Raw genomic sequence first — 27,001 nt, forward strand, 5'->3', positions numbered from 1 at the left:
TCTTTTGTCTATAGCGTGCAATTCGCTGACACGCTTTGCAGAAGCTAGTGCAATAAGAAAAAGTGTCTTCTTAGTCAAGTTCCTGAGTGAAGCCGACTTCAAAGGTTCAAACGGTGGCCCCATGAGGAACTTAAGCACCACATCTAAGTTCTAAGCCACTGTATCCTGCGGGAGCTTAGTGGTTTCGAAAGACCTAATGAGGTCCGACAGATCTGGGATGGAGGAAATATCCAAACCCCGATGTCGAAAAACCGAAAAAAGCATGGCTCTATATCCTCTGATCGTAGAAGGAGCCAGTTTCTTAGACTGTATAAGAAATACAAGAAAATCTGCTATTTCCGTTAAAGAGGTCGCAGAAGTAGAGACTTTAGCACCTCTACACCACTCTCTGAAGATTCTCCGCTTCCCTTGATAGAGTTTGTTAGAAGACTCTCTCCTACAACGAGCGATAGCTTCTGCAGCTCTTCTTGAAAACCCTTTCGCTCTGACAAGATTCCGGACAGTCTGAACCCTGTCAGAGCTAGAGCGGACAGGTTTTGGTGGTACCTTTTGAAGTGAGGTTGTTTGAGAAGCCACTTCTCTGGAGGAAGAAGTCTGGGGAAGTCTACCAACAACTGGAGAAGGTCCGGAAACCACTCTTTCCTGGGCCAAAAGGGAGCGATTAACGTCAGTGTTACATTGCTGTGCGACATGAACTTGTTCAGCACCTCTCTTATTAGACTGAACGGAGGGAATGCATAAGCATTGTATCCACCGACCAAGCTAGAGGATCTGGAACTGGAGAACAAAAGAGAGGAAGACGGTTGTTCCTTGATGTCGCGAACAGGTCTATGGACGGTCGTCCCCAAAGGCGCCAAAGTTTGTGACAAATCTTGTCATCCAAAGTCCACTCCAGAAGTAACACTTGCTGCTGACGGCTTAGCTCATCCACCAGGACGTTCATCTTTCCCGGAACAAATCTCGGGACTAGCTGAACATTCGCTTCGTTTGTCCACAGGAGGAGGTCCTTGGCTACTTCGTACAGAGAGAAAGACTGAGTCCCCCCCTGTTTCCGCACGTACGAGAGAGCCGTGGAGTTGTCGGAATGCACTGCCAATATCTGACCTTCTACTAAGCTCCGAAACTGTCTGAGCCCCAGGAAAATTGCTAGAAGTTCCTTTACATTTATGTGGAACTTCTTCTTCTCAAGAACTCTTGAACTGTCTCCAGGCAGCCTTGGACCCTCTTCGGGGACAGAAAAGCCCGAAAAACTTGAGCATTCAAGAGTCATCCCCAAATAAAGGATGCTCTGTGATGGAACTAACTGGGACTTCTCTTTGTTGACCAGAATTCCTAACTTTCTGGCAAGATACAGAGTTGTTCCAAGGTCCTTCATGCACCGACTCTCTGATTCCGACCGGAGAAGCCAATCGTCCAGATAGAGGGAGATTCTTACTCCTAAGATGTGCAGCCAGCTGCCTATCGGGGATAGAACCCTGGTGAAAACTTGAGGAGCGGTCGCCAGTCCGAAGCAAAGCGCCCGAAACTGAAACACCTTGCCTTCAAACATGAACCACAGGTACATCCGTGATTCACGATGTATCGGAATGTGAAAATAAGCGTCTTGCATGTCCAGAGAAACCATCCAATCCTCCTGTCTGATGGACTCCAGAACCAACCGAGTGGTCTCCATATGAAATTTTGTTTTCTGGACATGCAAGTTCAGGGCGCTCACATCCAACACCGGCCTCCAGCCCCCTGATGACTTGGGAACTACAAAAAGGTGATTGTAAAAGCCTGGAGGAAATTCCCCTTCTATCTGCTCTATAGCTTCTTTGAGAATAAGCGCTTCCACTTCCGCGGCTAGCGCCAGAAATTTGTCTGAGCCCGGAGAGTATGCCTGGAATGGAATTGGCACAGGTGAGAGCGAGGGAGGTGAAACAAGAGGAATACGGTAGCCGAACTTGAGTATTTGAACTACCCAGGCTTCTGCTCCTCTGTTTTCCCATTCCTCCCAAAACAGAGCCAGCCTGCCTCCCACTGGTGCATGAAGAACCGAGCTTTCACTTGGAAGGTTTGTTGACCTTGGCCGAGGTCTTTGACTGAGGTCGCAAATTCAACTTCGGCCGAAAGAAGCGCTTGGGTTTTCTCCCTCGAAAAGGCGCTTGGGCCAGAGGGGAAACGGAAGGAACAGTCTCCAAAGGAGCTTTAGGTCTCTTAGTAGACTGTGCCAGCAAATCAGTAGATTTCTTATCTAGCGCTGACGAAATTGACGACACTACATCGTCTGGAAAGAGGTTATCTTTCACAAAAGGAGCAAACAAGAAAGCAGACTTCTGTTGGGAAGTGACCCCTTTAGAAGCCAAGGAGCACCAAAGTTGCCTTTTCTTAAGGGTACCAAAGGCGATGAGCGAAGCTAACTCATCACATCCATCCCTAATGGATTTGTCCGCACAGGACAGAACACCAATCCAGTCCTCCGCTAAATCCTGTGAAAGAGAAGGACAGTCTTCGATCTTGGCCGCTAAAGCGCCAATAGTCCAATCAAGAAAGCTAAAGACTTCTAAAAGTTTAAATTGGTTCTTTACAACGTGGTCCAACTCAGGCGCTGTAAAGAAGACTTTCGCTGTGGCGAAAGCAGATCTTCTAGAGGAGTCAATTAAACTGGAGAAGTCTCCCTGGGAGGAGGCAGAAACTCCCAGAGAAGGAGCTTCCCCAGTTACATAAAACCTATACCTCTTACGAAGCAACTTAGAGGGAGGGTAAGCAAACAGCGCCTTCCCTAAGTCTCTTTTCATAGACACCCATTTCTCCGTCTCTTTCAACGAATGTCTAACCGCTTTAGATAGAACAAGTTTTGGGAGGAGAGGGTCTGAAGTTTTTCTCCTCATCAAAAAAGTCGAAGATGGGGAGCGCGGAGCTGCTTTCTCAAAATAATCTGGATAAGATACCAGAAGAAACCTAAGGAGACGTGAATAACACGAAAGGTGATGTGAATCCTCCTCCTCTACCTCTTCCTCATTCTCCGATACCGCCGAAGAAGTAGACGGGACTACAACAGGATCTGAAGGCTTCGAACCACCCTTGGACTCATTCATCCAGTTGGTTAACATCTCTAACTGCTTGCGCAAAGGCGCCAGAGACGAATCAAAAACAGTTAACGGAGGCTTGGAAGAGCCTAAATGTTCTTCAGGAGGAGGAATAACTACTTGCGCCTCGCTCGGAGCAGCCGAAATTCGAGGCAAAACAGGCGCATCAGGCGTAACAGACGAGAAAGCGCCTAATGAAACACCCTTAGAACGGCTAGCTACAGCGCTAAAACCACAATCTCTACTAGTAGATGGAGCCGAAAAAGGAACAGATTGAGGCGACGAACGAGCCGCTAACGGCCACGGCTCAACCCTACTCTCAGGCTCCTTATACCGCTTGACTGGAGGAGGCGAAGAATCGGCACCTGAACACCTCTTTAAGGGACGCGAAACGGGCGAATCTCGCCAAGAGCGCCGCGCAACCGGAGACGAATCGCTTGAATCAGTCGAAAGGCGTTAACCGCAACACCTTTCCAACGCTTAACCGAGTCCTGTTGAGGCGCAACAGGTTCAACAAGAGAGGCGCCTGTCTGTGGGCAACTCCCGATCGCCTCCCTTGGACTTCCGGTATGTCTTCTCCCCGGTGCGGGGGAGCTGGACAGTGACCTTTGTCTAGGAGACGTGTCAGGACAGACAGACGCACCCTCAACTACACTCTTACCTGAAACCGCTTTCTCCAAAAACGTCTTAACCGAATTACCAAGTTGCATAACCGTGTTCGCTAGTACCGAAAATTTCTGATCGAACCTCGATTCCAGACTGGCAATGGTGTCGGAAGAAACTACACCGGAAGCCGGAGAAGTGGGATTAGTAGGAGGAATAGGAGGTGTGGTTAAAGGAGACATAACAATTTGAGGAGAAACAGAAGGAACACATGCATCGCAAGAAGAAGCAGAGCTAAGCTTTCTTTCCCTAAGCGCTGCTTTCCTAATTCTGTCTTTCGCTAATTTCTCCAAGTATGAACTAAAAAACTTCCATTGAGAATCAGTCCAATCACTACACTCGTTACATGTTCGATTTGCTGAACAAACCTGTCCCCTACACTTAACACATTTAGTGTGAGAATCATACTCTAATTTGGATAATCTAGTTTTACATCCTGAGATGCAAAACCTAACTCCCGATGGACTAGAATCCGACAGCAACGCCTAAATAGTATTCAAATTAACAACAACGCCAAAAAAGAGTACTTCACCAATTCCGAAGATCAAATCCACTAGAAAAAAGCGAAGCAAAGTTATCCAACCGCACCGACCACCGATGTTCACCGGACGCCAGCAGGAAAAGAATTGGATTCACCTGGGCAGTTGTACCTGGTTCTCCCGCGAGTGGAGGGAGATGACGTCATCACCACCAGTGTTGGCAACGCCTACGCGCTAAATTTGAATTTAGTCTCCTGCCGCTCGTGGAAATCACGGCTGTATAATTGTTCGGTAAGACACTACAATAAAATGGTTATTTTCGGGATAAATTGCCCTGGCGTCACAAAACCGAAGGTCAGAGACAAAAATCATATGCAGTTTGGAGATGTCCCAAGTCACCTTATTAAGTGGTAGGAATATCAAAGTCCTATCCTTAAAAAATGGCATTAGCCAGCCGGCCCCCTTAATGTGCAATTGTGCAAATCCTATTCTCTTGTCCATGAAACTTAGTTCACTCACCCTTTTTACTGTAGACAGGGCTACTAGAAATAGGGTTTTTCTCGTCAAATCTCTCAATGATGTTCTGTGCAATGGCTCAAACGGGGGTTCTGACAGCCATTTAAGGACTACATCTAGGTTCCAAGATAATATCTTCAAACCTTTAGGCTTTGTTGTATCAAAGATCTCTATTTGTCGATACTTCTAGTCCTTTGTGTTTAAAAACTGATCCCAACATTGCCTGATAACCTTTGATAGTCAAGGTAGACAGGTTCCTATCTGTCCTCAGATATAACAAGAAATCTGCTATTTCCGTTATAGATGTCTCAGAAGATGAAATGTTATGCTCTTTACACCAGGCTCTAAAAACTGTCCACTTTCCCTGGTAGACATTACTTGAAGATTCCCTTCTGCATTAAGCAATAGCTCTTGTCGCTTGTTTTGAAAACCCCTTCGGTCGTAAGTCGTCGGACAGTCTGCAAGCGGTTGGAGACAGAGTGGGTGGACAGTCCTTGATGGAAGCTTCTGAAGTGGGGCTGTCTGAGTAGATCTGTTTTCAGAAGGAGTAACCTTGGCTAATCCACCAGTAGATCTAATAGATCTGGGGAACATTCTTGCGCTTGCCAGAACAGAGCAATGCGAGTCATCACAACGTTGCGGTGTGCGATGGTAAAGAAATGTTTAAAATTCCGTTGACTAATGAACTGTGTTAACAGTACCAGCCGGCAGAAACAGCTGATTTTCGTGTGGTGTTGGTTCTTCTCTCCCCCGATAGTGGGGGGGGGGGCGGCGGCAAAACAAACTAGCAATACCGCAAATTTCAAATATTCTAGCTGCTTATGGATTACAAACTTTAGCTATGTAACTATTTGGTAAGTTGCATACAAAAAATTCAAGATACAAACCATTTATTATTTAATTTTCATGAAAGAGAGAATACCACATAGCCTGAGAGTTATGATTTATAACTTCAAACAATCTGGGGATTCATGATTATTAATTATGAGAATGCTAAAAATCTACAAGTTACACTGAAAAAATATCTTGACTAAGAATTACTATTTCTTTTTATTTTAAATGATAAATCAATAATCTGTACTACAAATTTAATACCTGAGGAACTAACAATTTTGACTTACCTGATCAAACTATAGGACTATTTAATCATCATCAAACAACGAAAAAAGTTAAAACATCTAAAGATAAATTATTTCTTTTTATATAACCATGTAAACCTCTTTACCATGAATAACGTAAGAACCAACTGAATAAAACCAACACCAAATGCACTACATTCCAATAATCTCTGATATGTTACTGAGGAAAATAGAATGTGTTCAACTACTCACTCTTAATGCCTGTGAGAACTGGATTATCTGGAGTAGACAAAATTAAAACTTTGGATGGTGATGCAGCCATGGCTTGCCTTAATCCCTCTTCATTCAAAAAAACGATGTAAGCCACCTTGAAACCCTGGAATAAGATACAATTATTATAAGTATGTACAGAAAAGTACCTTCTGTCAGTTACAGTGCTTAAAGCAGTCCTAAATACCAAAATATGTAAAAGAAATGGGGATTCTTACACAACTTCCTTAATTGCTTTCAAAGATTGACATCTCATGTGTTGAAGTTTTTAGCTTCACACAAAATTTATTCAACTGTTAATACTGACCTGCATTCTCTGCATAGCACAAGGATCTGAATGAATGAATCATGAAATTTAAGGTATAGAGCAAAGCAATGGAGCACTTGACATTCCGTATTTAAGACAGTGAAAAGAGGGAGTTGGAATGGCTGGAGACAGCAAAATAAAAGATCTAGAAAATAATGAAGATGAAATTACAGTACAAGGATACAAAGATGGGTGAAACCCCCACAGATGCACTACGATTTATTTATTAGTTAGGTTGGACAGTAAGGTGGAAGAAAGGAATCGGGAGCGAAGGTAAAGTACTAGATTAAATAGTTGGTGCAGTTCGGGGACAAAGGGATGCTGCAAACACCCTTTGGTAAAAGATTACAGTGCATCACATGAGATACCCAGACAGCTCTATCCACTCTGTGGAAGCATACAAGGATTGAGCCATGTGGGTTATTTACTGAATATTCACGAGTCAAAAAAGTAACCATTGCCATGATAGTATAGAATTACTTCAATTCAACATGGTGTTCGTTTTGGCTTTTAGAATGCTATAATCCAATGAGGAGTTCGTCTATTTTAACTTACAGTTAACATGTATTTCTCCCTAAAATTTGTCATCAAATATGGTTGTTAAAGTGGCCTACACATAAAAGTTTCAGCTTTGCTTGCTTTATCAACATCTTCCTTTCCTTTAATGTCCATAAGTACAGGGTCCATACATATTTCAACAAAAACATTAGATTTAAAAGGTTGGTGTAATGAAAAACTTACTTGATATACAAAATAATTTTGAAGATGGTTTTGAAAGACTACTATAGCACTTCTAGTCACTCAAGATAATCAATTTTAGTACACCACATGAAGACTTCTCACCATCAATATAAACTGCATGGCAAGGTAACATCTTACATGTTCCAGTGTGTGTTATTTATGAAGCTCACAAGCATTTACAGCAATGGCAGGGAAATTTTAATTAAGAAAGACTAAATAGTTATTAAATTTAAGTAGGAAAAAAAGATAAATTAATTATGAAAATGTTTCCAAGTTCAAAAAGTCTTCAAGTAGATTAAGAATCCATTGCTTTAATCTTCACTGCACTCTGCATACTTAAAAGGTCCCAATGTAGAGAGTAGTGGTTCATTACATTCCACTTCTAATGATATGTATGAACTTGTTCAAGGGTCTTTTAAACTGATTCTGATGCTAATCAATACAGTACAGTTTTGATATGTGTAATCTATTATGGATACAACAATTGTTTCATACAGCAATATTAAGTTTAAAAGATTTTCACTTTTCTGTGTTACATACACTATGTGGTTTTACCAACTCTACTCTGCCAACATGGAGTCAAAGGAATTTGTTTCTGGTGATTAGAAATTAATTTCTCGATATAATGTGGTTCGGATCCCACATTATGCTGTAGGTCCCAAGGAAAGCTGTTAATCAGCCGAGCGGTCTGGTTGAACTAGGATATACTTAACTTTACCAACTCTAAAAGTTTCACAGATAGATAAGAGGATAACAGTATCTCTCATTGTCAACATTATGCTTACATTTACCATTTCTATAAATCAAAATGGCTTTAGTTAATCAATAGAGAAATGAAAGCCAGCAGATGAGAGCTACTTGTCTACCTTAGAAGCAAGGCTTAGCATTCTTTGAAAAAGATGAAGATTATTATTAATTAAAATAATAGTAGTAGTTATCCGATGTTACCCACTGCTAAATTTAATATGGTGCCACGTAGTACACTTCCTTGAGGGACACCATTTTCTAAATTACATATGGCTGATTATTTATTGTCAATACATACTTGGCTTGTATAATTGCATAAAAAGTAATGTAGTTTTAAAATGTGGTGTCTCAGAACACTTTCATATGGTTTCCGTATATCAAAGAAAATTACTGTTGTGCTCTGCTTACATTCAAATCATCAACACAGTCCAAGATATGACTAAGCTTAGCGCAACCCTAGTGTTTTAAGTTTTTTCCAATTTGTGAAAAAGAGTATGCCACTAAAAGTCTGCCTTTTGCAACACACTGTATACAGTATCAAAATTATTTGCAACATCTTTTCAGCCCAGCTGCACTGCTTAGTGCTGATTACTTTTTATTTGTTCCCCTTTTATCTCCTCCCACCTTGCTGCCAAGCTTCTTACAAAATATGTCACCTCTCCTTCAACAGTATTCCTTGCCGCAAAATGTATTCACCTAGAAATATAGATAACTTGAATTTGTTTAAACAACTTTATAACCATTCCAACTGCAGCTACAAAAGAAGAATGGTTTGCCAGTCAGTCTGCTAAGAAGAGAACACTCCATAAAACAATTTGTCCATAATAAAAATCTAAATCCTGGAATCTGCACTAAATGAGAACCCTGGCTTGGTCCCACTGAAGTACTTGACATAACACTTTTACATGACACTATTTCTGAATTCATCACCTCCTCAAAAACAGTGAATGGCATCTCTAAACAATAAAATATACTGTGTTTTTCATAACTATAATGCTTGTAGAGAAAAAATACTCAAAATGATATTGTTATTTTACAATAAAGTTTTGTACATACTTACCTGGCAGACATATACTTAGCTTACGTCTCTGACGTCACGACAGAATTCAAAACTCGCGGCTAACGCGACAGGTAGGTCAGGTGATCTACCTTACCCGCCGCTGGGAAGCGGGTGTAAGAACCAACATACCTTTCTTGCCAGATTTTTTCTCTCTTATACCTGTCTCCTGAGGGGAGGCTGGGCGGGCCATCAATCGTATATGTCTGCCAGGTAAGTATGTACAAAACTTTATTGTAAAATAACAATATCATTTTTGTACATGAACTTTCCTGTCAGACATATACTTAGCTGATTGACACCCTTGGTGGAGGGTACAAGACAGAAAATAACAAAGAAAAGGTAAACAACACCTGTTGTAGGATAAAAATAACCTTGGTTCTTACCTGTTTAGGCTGAAGACTTCATAGATACTGTCTATTAGTCTGCATAGCCATAAGAGCTACAGCGAGGGCATGACCTACAGCTGAAAAGACTCTTTGGGTCTACTAACGGGACTTGATATCCGCTTACTTAGTAGAATCCAAGTCGGATCATGTCAATGGGGGTTCGCCCTCTTCTATGACAGAACCTGTCCACTACCAACACAGGGAGCTTCAAACCAAATCCGATCACCTAACCAAACTAAAGTTATTAGTATTACGAAACGAAAAAAGATGCCTACCTGCATCAGTTTTCATACAACCATATGAACTCAATTAACAAAAACAAGGGAAAAACTACTAAGGATATGTTCCAGCTCCCTGCCCCAGCACCGAATCCGCCGATACGTACGGGCCTAACGCGAAGCACTCGTCATACGTAATACTGACGTCTTTTAGGTAGTGGTTGGCGAATACTGAATTACATCTCCAGAATGTAGTTTTCATCAGATTCTGAAGAGACATATTCTTCTTAAAGGCCAAGGAATTGGCAATTGCTCTCACTTCATGAGCCTTGACTTTTAGGAGCTTGAAATGTTCTTCATTACAAGATCTATGTGCTTCTTTCACCACACTTCTAATGAAGAAAGACAGCGCATTTTTTTGACAATGGTCTGCTGGGGTCCTTTACAGAGCACCATAGTCTGTCCTCAATGCCCTTAAGGGTTTTCTTCTTCTGAAGGTAGTATTTTAAACTCCTAACAGGGCAAAGAGTTCTTTCAGGTTCTTCCCCTACTAGGGCAGATAAACCACGAACCTCAAAGTTCCTTAGCCAAGGATTTGAGGGGTTCTCATTTTTTGCTAAAAATGAAGGAAGGAAGGAACAAACCACGGAATCTCCTTTGAAACCTACCCTTCCTTCTAGGGCATGAATCTCACTAACCCTTTTAGCGGATGCTAAAGCCATGAGAAAGAGAGCTTTCCTCGTGAGATCTTTGAAGGAGGCTAAATGTGGTGGTTCAAACCTAGCGGACCTCAGGAAACGAAGAACCACGTCCAGATTCCAACTTGGAACTTCGTTCGAAGTTTTCTTGGAAGATTCAAAAGATCTTAATAGATCATGAAGATCTTTGTTATTCGAAAGATCTAAATTCCTATGTCTGAACACCGCAGCCAGCATGCTTCGGTATCCTTTGATAGTAGATACTGCCAAACCGCATTTTTCTCTGAGGAAAACTAGGAAATCTGCTATCTGAGTCACAGAGGTACTGGAAGAGGAAAACTTCTGGTTCCTGCACCACCGGCGAAAGACGTCCCACTTCGACTGGTAGACTTTAAGGGTCGAAGGTCTTCTAGCTGAGGCGATAGCCTTAGCAGCTTTTGTCGAAAACCCCTTCGCTCTGACAAGACTTTTGACAATCGAAAGCCAGTCAGATTGAGAGCGGGGAGGTTTCTGTGATACCTGTCGAAGTGGGGTTGTTTGAGCAAATCTTGTCTTTGTGGAAGTGCTCTTGGAAAGTCCACCAACCATTCCAGTACCTCTGTGAACCAATCTTGGGCGGGCCAGAACGGAGCTACTAGCGTCATTCTTGTCATCTCCGAGATAGCAAATTTCTTGAGGGTTTGTCCCAGTACTTTGAAGGGGGAAAAGGCGTAGACGTCTAGACCTGTCCAATCTAGGAGAAACGCGTCCACTGATACTGCTCCTGGGTCTGAGATCGGGGAGCAGTAAAGTTCGATTCTTGCGTTCTTTGCTGTTGCAAAGAGATCGATGTGAGGTCTGCCCCATCTTCTCCACAGGTCTTGGCATACCTCTGAGTGGAGGGTCCACTCGGAAGGCAGGAGTTGATTTTTCCTGCTCAGGAGATCGGCCCTGACGTTCCTTTCTCCCTGTACGAATCTGGTGAGAAGACTGATCTTCCTTGTTTGAGACCACAGCAGAAGATCCCTTGCTGTTTCGTACAGGGAGAAGGAGTGCGTCCCCCCCTGTTTTTTGATGTACGCCAAGGCTGTTGTGTTGTCCGAATTGACCTGCACTACTGCATTTCGGACGTGGGGCTCGAAGGCATTCAATGCCATCCAGACTGCCATCAACTCTTTCTTGTTGATGTGCCAGGACACCTGATCCCCCTTCCAGGTGCCTGACACTTCTCTTGTCCCGAGCGTCGCTCCCCAACCTGCTTCCGATGCGTCGGAAAACAACACATGGCTGGGGTTCGGCATGTAAAGAGACATTCCTTCCACAAAACGAAGTGGGTTGTTCCACCACCGAAGGTCTCTCTTGATTCCCCTTGAGATCTTGAAGGAGAACTCCAGATCTAGGGAGAGACGCCTCCAGTTCTGGTATAGGAAGAACTGTAGAGGCCTGAGATGCAACCTTCCTAGAGAAACGAATTGCTCCAACGAGGAGAGTGTCCCCAGCAGACTCATCCACTCCCTCGCTGTGCATGCATCTTTCTCTAGGAAGGTCGTTATTTTCTCGTAGCAACGAGCTATCCTCTCTGGCGACGGAAAAGCCGGAAAAGCCCGAAAAGCCAGAGAAGCTATCCGAATCCCCAGATAGATCCGCTCTTGACTGGGGATTAATTGAGACTTCTGGAAGTTCACCAGAAGTCCCAGAGAACTTGCCAATGTAAGGGTCTTTTGAAGGTCCTCCAGACATCTTTCTTGAGACTGCTCTGATTAGCCAGTCGTCGAGATAAAGCGACACCCTCACTCCCTCCAAATGTAGCCACTGCGCCACGTTTTTCATTAACCCCGTGAAAACTTGGGGTGCAGTCGATAGGCCGAAGCACAAGGCCTTGAATTGGAAGATGTTTCCTCCCATCATGAATCGTAGATACTTCCGTGAAGAAGGATGGATCGGCACATGAAAGTAAGCGTCCTGAAGGTCTAGAGACACCATCCAGTCCCCTGGACGAAGAGCCGCTAACACTGAGGAAGTTGTCTCCATGGCGAACTTCCTCTTTTCCACAAAGACGTTCAGGGCGCTTACATCCAACACCGGTCTCCATCCTCCTGAGTTCTTCGGAACTAGGAATAGTCTGTTGTAAAAGCCCGCAGAGCGGGGATCTTTCACTAGTTCTATAGCCTCCTTCTAGCATGAGATCTACTGCTAGAGAAAGGGCTTGATTCATGATGGGGTCCTTGTACTTGGCTACCAACTCCCTCGGAGTTGTCGTCAATGGTGGTCTTGACGAGAAGGGAATGAGGTATCCTTTGCTGACAATCGATAGGGACCAATTGTCTGCCCCTTTGTGGGCCCAGACATCGGCAAATTTCAGTAGTCTGGCACCCACTGATGTCTGGAGTCCTTGATCGCTATTTCTTCCCTCTGACTGACCTAGAGAAGGTTTTACCTCTCTTAAAAGGTCTAGTCCCTCTGGTTGCAGAACTCTGACAGCGGGTCCTCCTCGAAAGGGCTCCTGTCTCAGAGGAGTCTCTTTCTTGGCCTTGGGTTGGAAGACAGAGCGAGGTTTCCTGGCCGCCTGGGCTAACATGTCCTGAGTAGCCTTAGCTGAAAGGGCACTCGAGACATCTTGAATAATCTTCTTGGGGAACAGAAGAGGAGAGAGTTGAGCATACATAAGCGAGGCCCTTTGCGCATGTGAAACTGCCTTCGTGAGAAACGAACAGTAGACAGACCGTTTCTTAATAACTCCAGCTCCAAACAGTGAGGAGACTTCACTCGATCCGTCTCTCACTGCTTTATCCATGCAAGTGAGGACTCAGTTAAGATCTTCAGGAGACAGAGAATCTGGGGTCTGGGTCTTATTAGCCAGAACACCTAAAGACCAATCAAGGAAGTTGAAAACTTCCAGGACTCGGAACATTCCCTTCAGTAGGTGGTCAAGTTCGTTCATTCCCCACGTAGTCTTGGCGGACAAGAGGGCGGAACAACGAGCAGAATCCACCAATGAAGAGAAGTCCGAGTCCGCAGACGAAGGGAGAGCGAGGCCTAAAGGTTCTCCCGATTCGTACCAGAATCCCAATCTGCCAGTCAGTTTAGACGGAGGGAAAGAAAAAACCGTCTTCCCTTTCTCTTCCTTAGAAAGGAGCCATTCCCCAAAACCTCTAAGCGCCTTCTTCATGGAAACAGTAGGTTTCATCCTTACACAAGACGAAACCTTCGACATCTTCGAAGTGGAGAATAACGAAAGAGGAGAAGGAGGAGCCACAGGAGAAAGGATATCTCCAAACTCTTGCAGGAGTAACTCTGTCAGCCTCTTATAGGAGGAAACAGAGGAGTCTTTTGGTCCTTCTTCTTCTGAGGGGTCCTGTTCTTCCTGAGCTGAAGAGCCCTCATGATCCTTAGAGGCGCGACTATTCTTAAAAGAGTCTCTAGAGGAAGTAAGACGTATACGTCTTGGAGACAATGCTTCAGAAATGTGTCTACTTGCAACATCCTTCTTGTCTGGAGGAGTGCGTTTCCCAGATTCTTGGAGCCTAACAGGAGTAAGTCGGCTGTCAGGCGCAGAGCGCCTGTTTGAAGAAGAACTTCTATCAGGCTCTTGGCGCCTATCCAAAGGAGAGCGGCTACCAGGCGAACAGCGCCTGCCATACGAGAAGCGCCTACCAGGCTCTTGGCGCCTGAACCGAGGCGAGAGGATCTCTGGCGACGAGCGCCTACTAGGAGAGCGCCTGCTAGGCTCTCGGCGCCTGACTCGAGGAGAGTGAAAGTCAGGAGAAGAGCGCCTGCCAGGAGAAACGCGCCTAACAAGCTCTTGACGCCTGTCCAGCGAAGGGCGCCTGTCCGATTTAGGGCGCTTGTCAACTGGAGAGTGGAGGCGAGACGAGGAGCGGCTACGAGGCGAGTAGCGCCTACTAGGCTCTTGGCGCCTGTCAAGGGGAGCGATCCTGTCTCGAGAAGAGCGTCTGTAGGGTGAAGATCTCCTACGCGCAGTTTGCTCCTTGTCCGAAGGAGAAACCTGTCTGTCAGGCGAATGGCGCTTGGACGCAGATGTGATCTTGTCCGAAGCAGAAAGTCTCCTGCGAGAATCCGAACGCACAGGTGAGCGCGCCGCTTCCGTCGAATAGCGAGAGTCAGGAGAGGGGAGCCTGGACTTCTTTACAGGAAGCGAGACGTCCTTCCTACGACGAGAAGACACGCAAAGAGAGCCAGCCAGAGCCGAAATCTGCGCCTGAAGGTTAGCCAACACCCTTGCAGGAGAATTCACAAACTCGTGAACAGGTGACAAGGCTCGATCTCCGCTCGGGGAACGATACTCCTGAGATCTCTTACGCTTCTTCGCTTCCACCTCAGGCTCTTCCGAAAAAACTTCAGGGCTGGAAGGGCGGGCGCAGGGAGCGTTCCATGCTCTCTTCGAAGGGCGCGAGGCTTCCGAAGAGCTCCATCCTCGTTTAGGAGAAGGCGAAGACGAGAAGCATTGGCGCAATATTTCTCTCTTGGAGCGATCCAAGGTAGCCTGGGAACGATCAACAGGAGCTACCGAGGGGACGCCTGACCGTTGGGGATGCTCCCTAACCTTCCTGCGGCTTTCGACTTTCCTCCTCCACTGGGACTGGGAGTCTGGAAGAGGTCTAGGCCTGGAAGCATTAGGGAGCCGATCAGACGCACCCTCCACTGCACTGGGTTCACTGCACAAATCACTATTGGAATCACTCTTACCTTCTAAGTTTGTTTGATTTTCCTCTCCATACTGCGAATGGTGGCTTTCATGGAGGCCACTTCCGAAGGCGCATCTTCGGCTTCGGTGCAGGGAGCAGGAGCTGAAACTGACAAAGGAGCTACTTCTAAACTAGGATTATCTATATCCAACTCGCTAATACGAGATCTACTACTGCTCCTAGAAGAAGCTTTCCTAACTTTATCCTTTTCAAGCTTCCTCAAGTAGGAAGACAAAGACTTCCATTCATCCTCATTCAGCTTTTCACATTCATTACAAGGATTATTAAAGGTGCATTCATTCCCTCTACACTTCAAACATACCGTGTGAGGGTCTACCGCAGCTTTCGGTAGCCTCACCTTACACTCAGTCATACAACAAACTCTAAACATAGCAGTTTTCTTAGTATCAACATCAGACATCATGAATCCAAGAAAAATCCAAAGAAAAGTCCAATAACTGTCCACAAATCGCGAATGCCAGGCCAAAAGATCGGGTACTTCACCAAAAGTCCGTAGAAACAATCCAGGGCGAAAACGAGAAAAGAATCCAACTGTCAAGAGGTACCGACAACAGGTGTGGTCGACACCGACGACAGAAAAAATCTGGCAAGAAAGGTATGTTGGTTCTTACACCCGCTTCCCAGCGGCGGGTAAGGTAGATCACCTGACCTACCTGTCGCGTTAGCCGCGAGTTTTGAATTCTGTCGTGACGTCAGAGACGTAAGCTAAGTATATGTCTGACAGGAAAGTTCATGTACAAAAACTTACTGTCATCCACACGATCAGCAAAATAGTTCCAAGGGGTAATACCTAAATCTACAGTATACTGTTTCCTTACCTCAACAGGTTTTACCAAGGAGAAATGAGGATGTTTTGGTGGTGCTGTGGTATCTAAAGATGGTTTCTTCTGGAAATATATATTTTCCACTTTTCCATATCTCATGAATATATGCTTGAAGTTGCTCTGAAAAGAAAAGTAAAAATAATCTTGAGGCTTAGAATTATCAAAAAAAAAAAAAAAAAAAAAAGTCCAGAGGTACTCATAATTCACAGAAGAAAATTAATGACCCAACTATGTGCCTACATCGTATTGCCTTTCCTCCAAAATCCTAAATTTTATTTATAAGTTGAATTAAATCAGTATTCTTGGCTTAATTTAATTTCAGAATTCCAAAACAGTAACAACAAGGATTGAAGTATCAGAAACACTATCAGAACCTAACAGTTCAACTATTTTACTATCAACCTCAAATCTACTGGGTACACACAGAAAATAGCATCTAGGTCATTGTAAATGCAGAGTAAATAAAAAGTATTAATAAAGTCTGGGAAATAAAAGGACCTTAGGCTGAGTGGCAGGGTACATACTATCCCTAAATTAAAAGGAGAATTCAATGATCACTTAATATATTTACTGTATACACTCATGTAACACGTGATCTCGCATATCATGTGACCCCCAAATTTTCAACCTAAAACAATTATTTGATCATGCATCTCAAGTAACATGCGAGTTCAATTTTTTAGACCAAACTACAATAGGCTAATCTCATTTCCTCCTCTTTATTTATCCCATCTTCTAGTGATTTTAAAAAGAGTAAAAGAGAAAGCTAACAGTATCGTCAGTTATGTTATACTTGTTGTGTAAACACATACAGCCAGAAACAGCTGATTAGCTATGAACAACCGAATCTGATAACTACAGCAGCTTGTTTGCATTTCAACCATTGTAGGATAGTAAAAAATTACCGTAGTTATGTTACAAATGACGTTAAATAGAATAGGACTGATATATTTTCACACTAATATATCCTCATTCGCTACGGAGAAAAGACTGGCAAGGGCGCATACTGCTAAAATCTAAGCTGCTAGTTGTAGCTGAGGCTGAGGAAAGAATGTTCGTCTGCTAACGACTATTATTGTGCATTGGCAACATGGAAACTTCGGTATAGCACCATCAAACTTGATTGTAAACAAGATTTGAGACAAATGTGTTTTAATCAAAACTATTTAGCATGAAAGAATACATTTTACTGTGTTCACTCTGATAAAAGATAAATATGTAAAGCATGTAGTATTCTGATGAAAACAAGTGAAAATATCAAACGCAATCTGTTTATTTTTTACGCAATAAACATGCCCTCAGCGCCATCCACCAAAAAAAAAAAAAATTCATTCACGATATGAATTCAAGAGATATTTTGACTTGAAAACACTTCGTATAACAAAATAACCTTGTCCCATACCAATACAGTATCTTGAGATTCATTTATGCTAACTAGAAGTAAGAATATCACTCTGATTTTACTTCAATACAGCAAAATAAACTTACCTCGCAATCGTCCTCAGCTGATTTCCAAACCAAAACAGTGATTGCTATTTTTGTATCTTATAATACAACAATAGTAATATGAAAATACATACAATATTATTGGATGCAGTGAAGTAAAGCATAACTTTTTAAAAGTTCTATGGAAAAGCTGCATGTTCATTATGTTTGTATTTTCTCTTCCACCTGTCTCCTGAGGGGAGGCTGGGTGGGCCATCAATCGTATATATCTGCCAGGTAAGTATGTACAAAACTTTATTGTATCTTAACAATATCATTTTTGTACATGGAACTTACCCAGCAGATATATACTTAGCTGATTGACACCCTTGGTGGTGGGAAAGAGACAACTATTTACTGAATAGACAGGTAAACAACATACGTTGTAGGTAATAAATAATAAAACCTTGGTTCCTACTTGATCAGGCGGAAGACTCCATGGCTAATGCCTAGGAATCTGCTTCGCCTCAAGAGCCTCAGCGAGGATGTGACCTATGGCTAAGAGTTCTTGTGGGTCTGTCGATGGGGTCTTATCCATTTACTCGACAGAGCCTCTTACATGACAATATGCCTATGCCTAGTGGCATAATTAAGGAGCACAACACCGATCCCGATCACCTGATCCTAACACGAGGGTTAGTGCTTAAGTTGAAAAGAGTTATCTACAAACTCCTTTCAAACTACCCAAAGAAAAAACACGACGTTAAATAAAATTTAACTCACTAGTTAAGGATCAGTATCTGCTCCCTATCCCAGCAATGTATCCGCAGACACGTATCAACCAAGAGAGAAGGATCCCTCGAAGGTTATCTTGATATCCTTTGGATAATGGGAAGTCAACACAGAGTTGCATCTCCCGTAAGTGACAGCTAATATGTCCTTATGACATATTGTTAGGGAAAGAACAAGAATTCGGAAAAGCTCGCACTTCATGCGCTTTTAATTCTCAGCTGTTTGAAGGAATCATCAATGCACTTATGAAGTGCTTAGGAGATCACAATGTCTCAAAGAAGGCCAGGGTGTTCTTTGATATCGATCTCTTCTGGGTGAAGCCTGGAGCCTGGCTAGCGCTTCGTGCCTGGCAGGCGCCTAGCGCCTGTCTAGCGCCTCGCGCCTGGCTGGAGCCTTGCGCCTGAATGGCGCCTAGAGCCTGGCTGGAGCCTCGCGCCTGGATGGCGCCTTGCGCCTGGATGGCGCCTTGCGCCTGGCTGGTGCCTGATTGGCTCCTCCTTCCTGGCTAGCGCCTCGCGCCTGGCTGGAGCCTTGCGTCTGGCTGGCGCCTTGCGCCTGGAAGGCACCTGGAGCCTGGCAGAAGACTTCATGATTACTGTCTATGAGTCTGCATGCCTCAAGAGTTTCAGCGAGGTAGGGACCTATGACTGACAAACCCTTCTGGATCATGTCAATGGGGGCTAGCCCGCTTACACGACAGAGCCTTCTCGGATCGTGCCAATGGGGGCTGACCCACTTACATGGCAGAGCCTTACCTGTATCATATCAATGGGGACTAGCCCTCTTACATGACAGGGCTTTAGGTTTCTCTTTACTGGAAGGAGCCTTGCCCCTGGAAGGAGCCTTGCCCCTGGATGGATCCTCAATCCTGACTGGAGCCTAGCCTTGAAGGAGCCTGGCACCTGGATGGCGCCTGGCTGGCTTCTAGAGCCTGGCTGGCGCCTCGCGCCTGGCTTGGCTCCTCCACACTTGCTGGAGCTTCGAGCTTGGAAGAGTCTCTAGGCTGTCTAGCGATGTCCACATCGGACACTCTTATATCTGTCCGATTTGTTCACCTCCTTCTCAGTATCCGACCATGACAGAGTTCCTTGGAACTGTCCGCCTCTGGCGTTTTTCGCCTGTATTGGCATTTGGCGCCTGGCTGGCGCTACATTGTCCGAGAGTCCTGAAACAACCCACATAGTTTATCAGGAGACTGGAGAAGGGTGGAAGAAATTCTTCCCCTTTGAGCTTTTGGCCCCTGGCAAGGGAGGTGATTTTAGTCAGCTACACCCAGTAGACGACAGGATATCTAACAATACGAGAGAAGAGTCTTCCTCCGAGGAGGATCCTTCGTGAACACTTCTTTTGCTAACGAGATCTCTTCTTACATGTTGATGAGGTTCCTCGTTGCAGAATCTTCCCTATCCTTGCCCGAAGGAAGGGAAGGAGTCTGGAAGTCGAAGGAGACTCTGAGCTGAAATTGGGCGGAACCCTGATTTCTAGCTCTTATTGTATCCTTCTGAATACCTTCTGGGAAGCATTTTGAGCCCTCATCGCACCCCGAAGACTCTGTAGGCAAACGTTTAAACCATCTCTTCTTCTGTAGATGAAAATGTAAGCACCCTGCCTGGGCAACGTTGCGTCAGGAATAGAGGGATTTAGTCCTTTTGCCAGACATACTATGCTGGCAAGAACCCATTGCCGAGTCTCCATTGAATCTGATGCGAGATTCCAATGCACAAAAAATTCACTTGTCTTCTTGGTCGTTTAGGGCTAAGAGAAACAAAGAATTCCTTCATAAACTTCCTCAAAGAGGTTTGATGAGGAGCAGTTCCATTTTGTCGGAACACGGATCTGTGGCCACAAAAAGATCCCATCGAAGTACATGATATCCTACTCTTGTCGTATTGCGGTATCGTATAAGATCCCGAAGATCTTAATCCTCTGTTATCTCTAATTCCCCTTGTAGAGATAGAGTATAGCCTTTTACTGCGTTCTTTGATAGCAGATATATACATAGGTGATTCTTCCCTCTGAAAGTGAAGAAAAAACCTCGCTATGTGGTTCACAGAGGTATCGGAAGAGGACAGTTTCCTCATTCCATCTAGCACGATCTGCAGCAATTCTATGTCTTAGCCATGACTATTGTCATTTACCTTGAAAAAACCCCTCATTCATGTCCACTTCTGGTCAGTCTGCACGCGGACAGACTCAGAGTGGAGAGGTTTTTTAGGTCTATTTATAATAGATTCTGATAGAATATCCAGATACTCTTGGAAAAGCCTTGCGAACATGCTGTGAGAAGACGTGACTTCTGTGAATCCAACCTCTCTAAGGCCTAATAAGGCATACATCCTCTCTTCCTTTGACGCCCATTTATCTTAATATCTGTTAAGAATTTATAACTAGGGGAAAAAAGACTAAAGTTTATTCCCCTTCTTTAAATTTAAAGATGTCTTATATTGCTACCTCTCTTGGTTCGAGGAAAAGGAAGCAGTCTAAAGGAAGCCTGTTCGTCTTCTACCTTACAAAGAGATTTATGAAGAAGACTTTCCGCAGGTTCTCACAACTCTTTTCAATAAATGTTAGACATACGTTAACAGTTATTATCTTCGATCGAGAAGGTTCTCACGGACATGCAAAATCTTGCATCGAACCTCTTAAGGATCGTTACGTTCCGTGTCTGTTCCCAAATAGATTCTCTTTTGTTAACGCGAACAGGGGGGAGAGATTCTCGATGCTCTTTTGCGATATGAGAGAGTCGTGGAATTGGCCTAAGTGATTAAAATAAATCATTTCATCATTCCTTGTAAGCGACCCCTTTTCGATTAAATGGGTAACGAAATCAGGAACGAATCTTGCCGTTACCGAGCCTGCTGTCCGAGAGGCTACTGGACTCTTAGGTTAATAACTCGCTAAAACGAGAAAATATCTTGGATGGTGCTTCTGGCGCGGCTGGCGCAATTTGCGCCAGGCTGCGCCAGGCTGGCGCTTCCTTCTAGTTCTTTTTAGGTTATGTGCCATAACATCTATGCCTTTATGGTACACGACATCCTTCACGTTAATTCCGTTCTTAGTGGAAAAAAAAAAAACTTTTATATACGTAGTATAGTCCATTCAGGGAAACAACTTCTGCCACTAAGAGAATGTTTCCCATCCGACTCAACCAACTTCTCTTGAGCAATATCCGATTCTAAAAAGGTTGTGTGCGTTTCTCGAAAGGATGAGAGAATTATATATATAGCGCTCTGCCGTATTAGAATCCTTTATAATACTGTCACATTGTGGTAAACAGCATTAATCTAGGAAACCTTGTAAGGATACTAGGAATTCTGTAGTAACCTCGGTATGTGCATAAGACTTGACCATACCGTAGTCTTAAAGTGAATTCTCTACTACATTCATCTTCTCACTAAGCATGTACTCTAATAAGCCATGCTTTCGTAAGCATGAGAGCATTATACAATATAGAGTTCCGCTGCGTTAGAATCCTTTAAAAATGTTACCTACGGTAAACAGCATTGAAATGTTGTAATATCTTTCTTATTGAAAGCTTCTTAGCTTAGATTAGATTAGATTAGATTATAAAATTTTTGGCACATAGCCAAGCGCCGGAGCCGAGGGGCCATTCAGCGCTTAAAGCTTCTTAGCAAAAGGCAGACAATATGACAATTTGTCCAAAATTGCATTTTTCCTAACTATACAAACCTGAGGTCCTTTTACAATAGGAAGGTACTAGCGGCAGCTGGATAGGTCGTAAGCTTTCGAACAAGGGGTTCGGTAGTTAACTGCTTGTCCGACAGGCGCGCGCGCGCGACTGGGAGGTAAACAAATCACTTTTGCTTTTGGCCCAAGCAAAAACTGCAGAGTGAGGGGTGGCATGAGGTGGGACTATGTGTAAAAGGACCTCAGGTTTGTATAGTTAGGAAAAATGATATTGTTTATATACAATAAAGTTTCATACATACTTACCTGGCAGATATATACATAGCTAAGACTCCGTCGTCCCCGACAGAAATTCAAATTTCGCGCCACTCGCTACAGGTAGGTCAGGTGATCTACCGGCCTGCCCTGTGGGCGGCAGGACTAAGGAACCATCCCCGTTTTCTATCATATTTTCTCTCTTCCACCTGTCTCCTGCGGGGAGGTTGGGTGGGCCTTTAATTGTATATATCTGCCAGGTAAGTATGTATGAAACTTTATTGTATAATAACAATATCATTTTCATACAATCAACTTACCTGTCAGATATATACATAGCTGATTGGCACCTTTCGGTGGAGGGTAAGAGACAGCTACATAGACAGGTAAACAACATATGTTGTAGGTATAAATAAAACCTTGGTTCCTACCTGATAGGTGGTAGAGTTCGTGGGTGTTTGCCCAGTAGTCGCTCACCTAGAAACTTTAGCGAGATATATGATCTATGGCCAAGAGTTCTTGTGGGTCTGCCGATGGGTCTTATCCGCTTACTCGGCAGAGCCTAAAAGGACTTTGTCAATGGTGCTGATCCACTTATATGACAATACACCTTATGAAGGAGCACACAACCAATCCCGACCACCTGATCCTAACCATATGTTAGAACTAAGGATTGTTCCGAGTTATCCCCGAACTCGTCACAACAACCGTAACTCAAAACCACTACGCACACATACATAAATTTCAAAAAAAAATTATACTCATCTAATTGGATATGACAGGATTCTCTTACTGAACAACATAGACGGCCGCCCGTGCTAAACCAAGTCCTCCATTGTTCGAAGAGACTCCAGACCATATCCAAAAGAAGAAAAGTATATACATTTAAGGATTGGTGTCGGCTCCCGTACCCAGAATCGTATCCGCCGATACGAAAGGACCTAGAGAAAAACACTTCTCATATGTCACACGAACGTCTTTCAAGTAATGAGATGCAAATACTGAGTTGCATCTCCAAAATGTCGTATCTATGATGTTTTTAAGCGACATATTCTTATGAAACGAGAGAGACGTCGCTACAGCTCTCACTTCATGAGCTTTTACTCTCAACAGTTGTAACTGTTCGTCAGGACAGACCTTATGAGCGTCTATAATGACGTTTCTCACAAAGAATGCCAGCGCATTCTTGGACATCAGTCTTGTGGGGTCTTTTACCGCGCACCAAAGACCTTGTCTAGAGCCTCCATGCTGCTTTCTCTGAAGGTAGAACTTCAGAGCTCTAACAGGGCATAGAGACCTCTCTGCTTCTCTGCCTACGAGACTCGATATGCCTTTGACTTCGAATGACTTAGGCCAGGGATTCGTGGGATTCTCGTTTTTAGCTAAAAACAGGGTCTTAAACGAGCAAATAGCTGAGTCTCCCTTGAATCCTACTTTATCCTGCAGAGCATGTAATTCACTAATTCTCTTTGCCGTAGCTAAAGATAATAGGAATAGGCATTTTCTGGTGATGTCTCTAAACGATGCCAGATGAGGAGGTTCGAATCTTTCAGATGAAAGAAACTTGAGGACTACGTCTAGGTTCCAGTTCGGAGGTACTGGTTCCTTCGACTTTGAAGTCTCAAATGATCTTATGAGATCGTGGAGATCTTTATTATCTGCCAGATCTAATCCTCTATTCCTGAATACAGCCGAGAGCATACTTCTGTATCCCTTTATTGTGGATACGGCTAGATGAGATTTCTCTTCTCGGAATAGCAGGAAATCAGCAATTTCCGCTATAGAGGTAGTGGAGGAGGACAACTTCTTGGATCTACACCACCTTCTAAAAACCTCCCACTTCGATTGGTATACTTTCGTAGTGGAGGTTCTGCGTGCTCTCGCGATCGCGCTTGCCACTTCGCGAGAAAAGCCTCTCGCTCTGACAAGTCTTTCGATAGTCGAAAGGCAGTCAGAGCGAGAGCGGGGAGGTTTTGATGGTGACCTCTTGAAGTGTGTTGTCTGAGAAGATCCGTCCTTCTTGGTAGGGATCTTGGAAAGTCTACGATCCACTCTACCACCTCCGTGAACCAATCCTGGGCCGGCCAAAAGGGGGCTATTAACGTCATCCTCGTCTCCTTTGACGCCACAAACTTTTTCATTACTAATCCCAGGATTTTGAATGGGGGAAAAGCATATACGTCTACTCGAGACCAATTTAGCAGGAAGGCGTCTACCATAAGTGCTCTTGGATCTTCCACGACCGAGCAAAAGACTGGTAGCCTTTTTGAAATGAATGTTGCGAAGAGATCCACATGAGGTGTCCCCCACAGCGACCAGAGATCTAGACACACTTCCTCGTGTAGGGTCCACTCTGTATGAAGGACCTGGTTCCTCCTGCTGAGTCTGTCCGCCCTCACATTCTTTACTCCCTGTACGAACCTTGTCAGAAGGGAGATGTTCCTGTGAGACATCCAAAGCAATAGGTCTCTCGTCAGTTCGTAAAGGAACGAGGAGTGAGTCCCTCCCTGTTTCCGAATGTAGGCAAGTGCGGTGGTGTTGTCCACGTTTACTTGCACTACTTTGTTTGACACCAGAGGTTCTAGACTCTTCAAAGCCAGATGCACGGCGAAGAGCTCTTTGCAGTTTATGTGCCAAGTCACCTGTGCTGGTTCCCAGGTGCCTGACACCTCTTCTGAGCCTAATGTCGCTCCCCAACCTTTCTCCGACGCGTCGGAGTACACACTAGGTCTGGGTTCTGTGTTTTTTTAGAGAGATCCCTTTGTTCTCTTCCAGAGGGGGCAACCACCATTCCAGGTGCGATCTTATCTCCACTGGAATGGGAAATACGTCCGAAAGCTGTCCGGTTTTCCAGCTCCAAGACTTCTTGAGGAAGAATTGAAGCGGACGTAAATGCAGTCTTCCTAGTGGGAAGAACTGTTCGAGCGAGGAAAGGGTCCCTAGAAGGCTCAACCATTCCCTCGCCGATGTATGTTCCTTCCCTAAGAAGAGAGAGACTATCCGCAAACCTTTTGCGATTCTCTCTTGCGAAGGAAATACTCGAAAACCCCGAGAATCCATCCGAATCCCCAGATAGACTAGGTCTTGTCTGGGGGTCAGCTGAGACTTCTCGAGGTTCACGAGCAATCCCAACACGCTTTGATCAAATCTAGAGTTAACTTTGAGGGTCCTCCCAAGCACTGTCTCTCTGATCTGGCCCTGATGAGCCAGTCGTCCAGATACAGAGAGATATTTACTCCTTTGAGGTGAAGAAACCTCGCCACATTCTTCATCAGGCTTGTGAAGACCTGAGGAGCTGTGGACAGGCCGAAACACAAGGCTCTGAACTGAAAGATCCTTCCCCCCGTCATGAACGGATGGGACGATTCTTCGATGAAGGGTGGATCGGGACGTGAAAGTAGGCGTCCTGGAGATCTAGAGACACCATCCAATCTCCTTGTCGTAATGACGCTAGGACTGAAGCAGAAGTCTCCATGGAGAACTTCTCCTTCTGAACAAATTTGTTCAGAGAGCTGACGTCCAGTACTGGTCTCCAGCCTCCTAGGCTTTCGCAACCAGAAAAAGGCGATTGTAAAAACCCCGGGGAGGTTTTGATCCAGTAACTAGTTCTATCGCTCTCTTGTCCCACATTTGTTCCACCATCGATCGAAGAGTATCCCTCAGCACAGGATCCTTGTACTTGGCTGATAGTTCCCTTGGTATTGACGTTAGGGGAGGAGTGTTCAGGAAAGGGATACGATATCCCTTCCTTATGATAGCCAATGAAGACGCGTCTGCGTTTATCAGTGTCCAGGCCTCCACAAATCCCAGGAGCCTGGCACCTACTGGTGCTTGGAGGAGAGATGCTTCATTTTCCCTTTTTTAAGGGACGAAAGGCAGACCTACCTCTCTTCTCCGGAGCCTTCCTTCTTGCGGGAGGTCTGGAGGTCGGACCACCTCGAAAGGGCTGAACTGATGTACTAGGTCCTTTCTTGTCAGATGCAGAAACAGGTTTCTTCTTCCTAGCTGACTGCGTCAGAAGATCCTGAGTCGCCTTCTCAGTTAAAGAATGAGCAATGTCCTTCACTAACTGAGAAGGGAACAAAAAGTCAGATAGAGGCGAATACAGTAGCGCTGCCCTCTGAGCGTGTGAGACTGCCTTGGTTAAGAAGGCCCCATATACAGTCCTCTTCTTTAGAAGACCTGCTCCAAATAATGAGAGGATTTCAAAAGAGCCATCCTGTACCGCTTTGTCTATACAAGACAATATGCATAACAGGGCTTCAGGTTCGATTCCTTCCGAATCATGGGCTTTCTTGGACATCACCCCAAGGGACCAATCTAAGAAGTTGAAAACTTCCAATACATGAAAGAGTCCCGCTTGAGGAGATGGTCCAGTTCAGAAATTCCCCACGTAATTCGTGCCGAATTGAGACCTTGTCAGACGTGAAGCGTCAACTAAGGTCGAAAAATCTGGCTTCCGACGTAGAAGGGAGAGCAATACCCATATTCTCTCCCGTCTGATACCAAATGCCTCTTTTACCAGCTAATCTTGCTGGAGGCATGCAGAAGACTGTTCTCACTAAGTCTTTCTTAGACTTCATCCATGAGTCTAAGGATTGTAAGGCCCTCTTCATCGAAATGGTGGGCTTCATTTTGAGAAAAGACGAAGGCTTCTTCGTCTTAGCACTCGAAAAGAGAGAGCGCGGAGAAGGAGGAGCGGCAGGAGTCAACTCGTCTCCATACTCCTCAAGAAGCAAGGCAGTCAAAACCTTATAGTTCGACAGTCCTTCTCTTCCCTGATATTCATCATCCGAGTTTTCTTCCAACTCGGGATCTACATGAGTCTCCGCTCCCCTTTCCGTACGTTCCTCTTCTGGAGGAGACAAACTCCTAATAGGAGAGGGGCTAAGGGAATGATAATCTTTCCTCTTTCCCGCTTTAATAGCCTTGGAAGGCGCCACAAGCTCAGGCTTCTCTTGAAAAATAGAAGACGCTTCCCGCTTGAATGACGCTTCCCGTTTCGTTTCAAGCGTCCTGGCTGACGTCTCTCGCTTACTTGGTCTGCTGACGTCTTGATGACGCCTCGCGCCTGGAAGACGCTCCGCTCTCCAAAGGCGTCCTACTTGGCGTCACAATA

The 27,001-nt window shown here is 44.5% G+C and overlaps 1 protein-coding gene across 1 annotated transcript in view; it reads right to left on the reverse strand.

The window, feature by feature from the left end:
* The window catches only part of LOC135203141 (ribosomal RNA-processing protein 7 homolog A-like), a gene marked incomplete in the record, with an annotated part of 68,885 nt that overhangs the window by 23,247 nt on the left and 18,637 nt on the right, over positions 1 to 27,001 (reverse strand). The window contains 2 exon segments of the mRNA XM_064232812.1: positions 6,058 to 6,181; positions 15,757 to 15,882. Of these exon segments, the coding sequence (XP_064088882.1) occupies positions 6,058 to 6,181; positions 15,757 to 15,882 (250 nt within the window).

This window comes from Macrobrachium nipponense, chromosome 33 (genome assembly GCF_015104395.2).
Source record: "Macrobrachium nipponense isolate FS-2020 chromosome 33, ASM1510439v2, whole genome shotgun sequence".
In the NCBI taxonomy this organism is placed as follows: Eukaryota; Metazoa; Arthropoda; class Malacostraca; order Decapoda; family Palaemonidae; genus Macrobrachium; species Macrobrachium nipponense.